General features: G+C 45.3%; 2 protein-coding genes across 6 annotated transcripts; both read left to right on the top strand.

Annotated features, from left to right (window-relative positions):
• The first annotated feature begins 3,994 nt into the window (after positions 1–3,994).
• On the top strand, positions 3,995–7,847 carry LOC123425408 (mitochondrial import inner membrane translocase subunit TIM17-2-like). 5 transcript variants are annotated; one of them, XM_045109109.1, is made up of 3 exons: positions 3,995–4,845; positions 7,407–7,409; positions 7,517–7,847. In XM_045109109.1, exon 1 carries the CDS (start codon positions 4,134–4,136, stop codon positions 4,836–4,838), a length of 705 nt encoding a protein of 234 aa, XP_044965044.1. In that variant the 5' UTR covers positions 3,995–4,133; the 3' UTR covers positions 4,839–4,845; positions 7,407–7,409; positions 7,517–7,847. The 5 variants fall into 5 exon arrangements, 3 of the variants coding, with proteins under 3 accessions (XP_044965044.1, XP_044965043.1, XP_044965042.1); XM_045109108.1 differs by lacking the exon at positions 7,407–7,409 and adding an exon at positions 7,318–7,320 and having other exon boundaries at positions 3,995–4,846; positions 7,519–7,847; XR_006621824.1 differs by lacking the exon at positions 7,407–7,409 and adding an exon at positions 6,072–6,203 and having other exon boundaries at positions 3,995–4,846; positions 7,519–7,847.
• LOC123425409 (mitochondrial import inner membrane translocase subunit TIM17-1-like) lies at positions 4,854–6,065 on the top strand. Its single transcript, XM_045109110.1, has one exon. It carries the CDS (start codon positions 5,130–5,132, stop codon positions 5,805–5,807), a length of 678 nt encoding a protein of 225 aa, XP_044965045.1. The 5' UTR covers positions 4,854–5,129; the 3' UTR covers positions 5,808–6,065.
• Positions 7,848–8,175: the final 328 nt, after the last annotated feature.

The following is an 8,175-nucleotide window of genomic DNA, read 5'->3' as shown; positions in this document are numbered from 1 at the left end:
TACGCCGTGGTGTTCCAGGCGGTGTCAACTATGGAACAATTACACAATGTCTTAGGTGAGTGCCAAACTCATAACTCAGATATTCTCCTCCTCGATCAGATCATAGGAATTTAATCTTCTTGTTACGATGATTCTCAACTTCACTCTAAAATTGCTTGAACTTTTCAAACGTTTTAGAGTTGTGTTTCATTAAGTAGATATACCCATATCTACTTAAGTCATCAATGAAGGTGAGAACATAATGATATCCACCGTGTGCCTCAATGCTCATCGAACCGCACACATCAGTATGTATGATTTCAAATAAGTCACTTGCCCGCTCCATTATTTTCGGAAAACGGGGTCTTAGTCATCTTGCCCGTGAGGCATGGTTCACATGTGTCAAGTGATTCAAAATCAAGTGACTCCAAAAGTCCATAAACATGGAGCTTCTTCATGCGTTTTACACCAATATGACCTAAGAGGTAGTGCCATAAGAAAGTGGTACTATCAATATTAACTTTAGATCTTTTGGCATCAATGTAATGAACATGTGTGCTATCACTATCGAGATTCAATAAGAATAAAACCCTCACATTGGGTGCATGACCATAAAATATATTACTCATATAAATAGAACAACCATTATTCTCTGATTTAAATGAGTAATTGTCTCGCAATAAACAAGATCTAGATATAATGTTCATGCTCAACGCAGACAATAAATTACAATTATTCAGGTTCATCACTAATCCCGATGGTAATCAAAAAGCGAGTGGGTCGACGGCGATCACATCAACCTTGGAACCATTTTCCACGCGCATCATCACTTCGTCCTTCGCCAACCACCATCTATTCTAGAGTTCCTCCTTTGAGTTGCAAATGTGACCAACCGAACCAGTATCAAATACCCAGGCACTTCAACGAGAGTTAGTAAGATTACACATCAATAACATGTATATCACATATACCTTGTTTAGTGTTGACCGCCTTCTTGTCAGCCACATACTTGGGGAATTCCTCTTCAAGTTGATGGGGAATGTTGCATGGGAAAAACAAGTTTTCCTACGCACACATAAAATCTATCTATGGTGATTACCATCTACGAGAGGAGAGATTGTATCTACATACCCTTGTAGATCGCTAAGCGGAAGCGTATATAATGCGGTTGATGTAGTCGAACATCTTCGCGATCCAAATCGCAGTACGTCCCGCGATCTCATCATCTGTCCCGCGATCCCATCACGATCCATCCCAATTTAGTGCCGAACAGGCGGTACCCCCGCGTTCAACACATGTATAGCTCGATGACGATCTCCGACTTCTTGATCCAACAAGAGGGGGTAGATAGGTAACTGAGTTCTCCGACAGCCTAACGACGTGGCTGCGATGGTGGTGGAGTTGATCCGGCACGGTTTCGCCATGCACCGTCGAACCTAATCTAGAGGAAGAACGAACTAGAGGGAGGGAGATGGGTTGCGCCTTAGATTGTGTGTTGGCTGCCCTCTCTCCCCTCTAGTATATATAGGAGGGAGGGGGAAGGGGTGGCACCCTAGGGTTTCCCCTAGGGTTGGCCGGCCGCACCCAAGAGGAGGAGTCCTCCTCCAAGTGGGATTGGTGGAGGTGCTAGGAGGACTCCTCCTCCTAGTCGAACTCCTCCGCTTCTCCACTATTTTGGCTGCATAGGCCCATGAGTCTGGCCTCCCCGCCCACTAGGGGCTCGTGCGCCACCTCTTAGGCCTATGTGGCCCTCCGGGGTGGTTGGCCCCTCCTGGTGAACCCCCGGAACCCATTCGTCACTCCCGGTACACTATCAAAAATGCCCGAAACATTTCCGGAGCCCAGATACCCTCTTCCTATATATCAATCTTCATCTCCGAACCATTCTGAAACTCCTCGTGACATCCGGGATCTCATCCGGGACTCCAAACAACCTACGGTCACCAACATACATAACTCAACTATACCGAAACATCACCAAACCTTAAGTGTGCAGACCCTGCGGGTTCGTGAACTATACAGACATGACCGAGACACTCTCCGGTCAATAACCAATAGTGGGACCTAGATGCTCATATTGGCTCCTACATATTCTACAAAGATCTTTATCGGTCAAACCTCTATGTCAAGGATTCAGTTAATCCCATATATTATTCCCTTTGTCCATCGGTATGTTACTTGCCCGAGATTCGATCATCGGTATCTCTGTACCTAGTTCAATCTCGTTACCGACAAGTCTCTTTACTCGTTCTCTAATACAAAATCCCATGACTAACTCTTTAGTCACATTGCTTGCAATGCTTGTTGTGATGTTGTATTACCGAGCGGGCCCTGAGATACCTTCCCGTCACACGGAGTGACAAATCCGAGTCTTGATCCATGCCAACCCAACAGACACCTTCAGTGATACTTGTAGAGCACCTTTATAGTCACTCAGTTACGTTGTGACGTTTCATACACACAATGCATTCTTCCGGTGTCCGGGAGTTGCATGATCTCATGGTCATAGAAACAGATACTTGACATGCAGAAAACAATAGCAATAAACTGACACGATCATATGCTAGGTTCATAGTTTGGGTCTTGTCCATCACATCATTCTCCTAATGACGTGATCCCGTTATCAAATGACTACTCTTGTCTATGGTCAGGAAACCTTGACCATCTTTGATCAACAAGCTAGCCCATTAAAGGCTCACTATGGACAAAGTGTTGTCTACGTATCCACACATGCATTTGAGTTTCCATTCAACATAATTCTAGCATGAATAATAAACATTTATCATGAACAAGGAAATATAATAATAACTATTTTATTATTGCCTCTAGGGCATATTTCCAACAGTTTGGTTGTTGCCCGTGTTGGTTGTAACGTGAATTATTTGATTATGGGAAGGAACCGGATCACTAACACTGCGGGAGTCATTCATATAGAAAATAAATTACAAAAGAGAACATTTTTTAAAATTACGAACAATTTTGTAGAACAAATGCAATTTGTTTTTGAAAAACAGGAACACAAATTGATAAGAAAAATATTTCTAAAAGTTTCAAATAATTATTTGAAAATACGAAAAAAATTTGAAAACATGGACATTATTCGAATATGTGAACAAATTTGGAAAGCTAGGACATTATTTGAAATTCCCAAACATTTTTTAATTTGTGAAATAAAAGAAAAATTAGATCATTTTTTAAATTCTTAGAACTTTCAAATTCGTGAACAAAATTGGAATTCGAAACATTTTCTGAATACCCGTACATCTTTTAAAATTTTCAAAACATGAACATTGTCAAAATTTGTGAACAAGATTTGAAAATAAAAATATGTTTTGAAATTCTCCAAAATTGTTGGTATGAACAAAAATAAAAAAATATATTTTTTAAATTTTTTCAAAATTTATTGAAAAAGAAACATAAATATGAAAAGACAAAAGGGAAAAACAGAAAAAGGATAAGATCATAAAAGAAAAGAAAAAAAGAAAAAAAAGCATAAAAAACTGGTTAAAAAACCTTTTTAAAATCAGAATAAACCGACTGGGATTTATTTAGAATATTCTCAAAACCAGGATCGGTGAAACGCACACACCTTGCTTCTGAATGGGCCGTCCCGTCTTGGTCGATCGCTTCGATAGTTTGTGCGGGCGCCACGTCATTTTGACGCATAATGCGTTAAATAGAAACTCCCACTATATTTGGTGGGTCAGCAGCATTCAAAGGTGCGATGGGCCAATAATTCACAAGCTCTTGGGCCTTTGTATTAAAAGGGATTCGTTTTTTTATTTCTAGGTCAAATACTTTCATGCAACGACTACAATTTGCCGGGCCCAAACAGCGAGATTCCACTGGACCTTTTGCAAGTTCGTGACGCCGGACGAGAAAAATTGGTGCCGGCGGCCCCTAAAATATCTCCACCGCGCAAGCTGCGGGAGCACGCAGACGAATGGGCCTCTGACAGTGGACCCCACCGAACGAGAACACGTAAACCACAAGATCCAGTCACGACTAAAAAGCTCCCCCTCCCCCACGTCTGGACGGAGTCCCCTTCCATCTCTCCCCCCTTTCTTCTTCCTCCCCACGCCAGCCGCCGCCCGGGACCTACCTAGGGTTTCCCCGCGCCGCCGCCGAATCGCAGAGCAGGAGGAGGAGAGGAGATGGGCACGCCGGAGACCTCGCGGGAGCCGTGCCCGGACCGCATCCTCGACGACGTTGGCGGCGCGTTCGGGATGGGGGCGGTGGGCGGCTCCATCTTCCATTTCCTCAAGGGCACCTACAACTCGCCCAACGGCGAGCGCCTGCTCGGCGGGGCCCAGCAGGTGCGCTTGAACGCGCCGCGCGTCGGCGGGAGCTTCGCCGTCTGGGGCGGCCTCTTCTCCGCCTTCGACTGCACCATGGTCTTCGTGCGCCAGAAGGAGGACCCCTGGAACTCCATCATAGCCGGCGCCGCCACGGGAGGCTTCCTCTCCATGCGCCAGGGCCCCGGCGCCGCCGGACGCTCCGCGCTCATGGGCGGCTGCCTCCTCGCGCTCATCGAGGGCGCCGGCCTCATGCTCAACCGCGTCCTCGCCGCGCCGCAGAACCTCCCGCCGCTCCCCACCGACGACCCCAACCTGGCCGGCGCGATGGTGGGGGGAGCCGGCGGCTTCCAAGGCGTTGGCGGCTTCCCAAGCATGCCCCAGCAACCCGTGCCCACTGCGGAGGTCGTCAGCCCCAGCGGCGGCGGTAGCTGGTTCGGGGGCCTCTTCGGCAAGAAGGAGGAGGAGAAGAAGCCCAGCGGCAGCGGCAGCGGCGGCAAGTCGGAGATATTAGAGGGCTTTGACACGCCCAGCCCTCCGATACCATCCTTCGACCTCAAGTGAAAAAAAAGGTGCGGTTTTTCTCTCCGATCTGTATTTTGGATTCAGTTCAGAAATTTCCCCTTGCTGTTTTAAAGTTCGATCCGGTTTCTCTCTTAGCTTATTTACTTGGTGATGCAGCCGTCCGCGGTTAGGACTTAGGAGTCCATGTCGTGTACATCAAGAAGCCTTATTACCTCCTCATTATCAGAGACGATCGATCGCGTTATATATACTCTCGTTCCAAACCCAGGGAAGATTTTAGTTCACCCCACAACGCATCGAATCTTCAGATAGGGTTACGTAGCTAATACTATGTCCGCTTCTGTCTCCGAGAAAGATCTCTTCGACAGAGATCCGTGCCCAGGCCGCATCATTGATGATGCAGGAAGTGGATTCGCCATCGGTGCTGTGGGAGGTTCCATCTACCACTTCCTCAAGGGCCTTCGTAACTCGCCCAATGGTGCACGAATTAATGGCGGCATGCAGGCCGTATGCATGAACGGCCCGCGAGTCGGTGGTAGCTTTGCTGTGTGGAGCACCCTCTATTCCACCTTCAACTGCACCTTAGTCTACGTGCGCCAGAAGGAGGACCCCTGGAACTCCATCATTGCTGGTGCCTCCACAGGAGGGTTTCTCTCCATGCGGCAGGGCGTCAAAGCTGTAGGCCGCTCGGCACTCATCGGCGGCTGTTTCTTCGTCCTCCTAGAGGGCATTGGCCTCATGGCCCACCGTGTCGCACCGCAGATCCTCCCGCCGCTCCCTGCCGATGATCCAAACATGGCCGCCACCATCCCGGTGGGAGGAGGTGGCTTCCCAGGCATGCCCCAGCCTTTCGTGTCCCCTGCAGAGGTCGTGAACTCAAGCAGTGCGGGTAGCTGGTTTGGTGGCCTCTTCGGCAAGGAGGAGAAGAAGCCCAGCGGCAGTGCTGGCATGTCAGAGATATTAGAGAGCTTCGAGACGCCCAGCCCTCCGATACCATCGTTTGAGTAGAAGTGAAAGGAAGGTGCAGTGTTTGTTTGACTGCTCTGATCTGTATTTTGGACTCCTTTCCGGAAAGGGTGTTCTTTTTAAGTTTGATCCACTCCTTGTTTCTGATACTTTTACCAGATTAGGCGGCAATAATTTATTTAGGTGTGTCTGTTTTAAATGATTCTGCCGCCGAGTTTTTCTTGCTTATGCAACATGCCACTTTATTTTTAGTATATACCTGCCCATGCTGTATAATCAAGAAGCCTTATTAGCTTCCAATTACAGGACATGATTGATCGTGGTATTCATTGCTGTGGTTTATATTTCATCGCTCTTAACTCCGAGGAAGCTTTTGTGGTTAATTATTTTCCCCTGAGTTCTGCCTCCTACTTCCACCACAAAGCACTAAATCTTCAGGTAGGGTCACACAACAGATACTATGTGTACCTTTCAGCATGGGTTGTGTGAGTCCACCTGAAGATAATTTACCGACCGATGCCCAGACCATATTTTTTATGATGCAGGTGGCCTTTCACCATGGATTGTGGGAGGTTCTGCCTTCCATTTTCTCAAGGCTGCATGTCCTCTAGACTGTAAAATAGCTTTATGTGATCTATGAGTAGTTCAGTTCAGTATGTAGGTTTGTGGAAGACTTAATGTTGGTTGCTTCATCTTAAACTATTAGTGGTGCGTTATTCTATGGCTGTCTGTTTATGAGCTGGTAGAGCTTGTTATGTTCTATATGGACATGAGAATAAATCTGTCAAGAATATTAGGTCTTGTTTGCTTTTATCATGTTGTCTTACTCCATTTGAGAACTCATAGGCCCGTGTTTAATTGTGATAGAGAACATGGTAAACATTCCTTTTTATCTAGTCCTGGTTCTTGATGGGCTGCATTGGCCATTTACTTTCACTGGATTATTTGTTCTGACAGACAAAAGAAAAAAATGTTTTATCTAGCTTAAAAAATTGACACACCTGTTGACGTGAATGCAGTTTTCTTAACAAATATCTGCTACATGCGTTACCCTTTTATATGATGTTAGGGATTGATTACACGCCTCTTAACATCTGAAATCATGCCCAGAACAAGCCCCTTGACTGCCTAACCCAACTAGTTAATAAGATAAAGATTCCATATTGTACTTATTCGATGAATAAAATCTTATGCAAGTAGCAGGCATGGCTCCCATAGATTTGAAGATATAAAGTGTATTTCGGTTTCAAGTTGTTTCAATGCAAATATGGAAGTGATGACATACATACTAAATTAGCTTATTTTTTGGTTATCAAGGATCAGTTCTTTCAGTTCAGTGTTTTCACAATTCTTTATCCATGGACCTTGTTCAACTTTACATATGCCACCTTGGAACTTAAACGGAGATAAGCTGCTGTAAGGTCAAGTTCCCCAGGAATGCAAGCTATGCACCAATTGTATGCTCATGTATTGCAAGTGTCTATATTGCTCAGGTCCCATTGGACGTTTTACTAGTGTCTGACTCTAATTATTATATGTAAGGAACTAAGAGAAGGTCTACATCGTTTTGTCTGATCTATTGAGATGTCTTTTAGACAAGATCTTGTTTTTAGTTCTGTGCTGTCTGTTTGATTTGATGTTAAACTGTGGCCTTGCTTTTGGTGTGTAATGCTGTTCTTGCACCGTTTTAGATCTCTCAAATGGTGTAGAGTTTTTGTGATCTGTTGTGACAATTTGTTTCTACATCCTGCAGGTAGCTGATGATGGAGCCGATGCCTAGCGGGGTTCGATCCACGGGTAGTAGTCTGGAGCTGGGGGTGCAATCTACTTCACCTCGGAGGAGAGGCCGAACTGCTTTCTGATGAACTGATGCTTGCGCAGCTCAACTTCCAGTACTGTTATCTATGGGCCGGGAAAAGGTTTTGGACTATTAGTTATTTGTACGTGAGCTTTTTAAACTTGATAGGTTTACTACTATGCATGTTCTTCCTGTTGTTGCCGTGGTATTGACGGTAATAATACATATATGGTCATATATGGTGCAGATGTACTGCTGCGCTTGAAAAGCCTTCAATTAAATTACGCCTCTGTCTGTGTCTGGCTGGCCTGTGGTGTCACCTCCACAGCCACGGGGTTCTGCTGCTTTGACCTTGTTTGGATTCATGAGTTAGAGTTAGAGTTGGTTAGATTGGATCAATCTAACCCCAAAACATCCAAACAGGGAGGGTTAGAGTTGGTTAGATGCATTTAACCCATCCAAAAAAATAACTCACCCAAGATGTGCTTATTTGGGTTAGAGTTGGGTTGGGCCCACAAAAAGTTACTTTTCTCTCTAGTTCCAGCACACCAAAGCCTTTAAAGGAGTCAAATGATTGAAAAAGATGCATTTATTGACAATCTAACCCTTCAT

This window comes from Hordeum vulgare, chromosome 2H (assembly GCF_904849725.1).
Source record: "Hordeum vulgare subsp. vulgare chromosome 2H, MorexV3_pseudomolecules_assembly, whole genome shotgun sequence".
Lineage (NCBI taxonomy): Eukaryota > Viridiplantae > Streptophyta > Magnoliopsida > Poales > Poaceae > Hordeum > Hordeum vulgare.
This window is presented reverse-complemented; position numbering and strand designations above follow the sequence as displayed.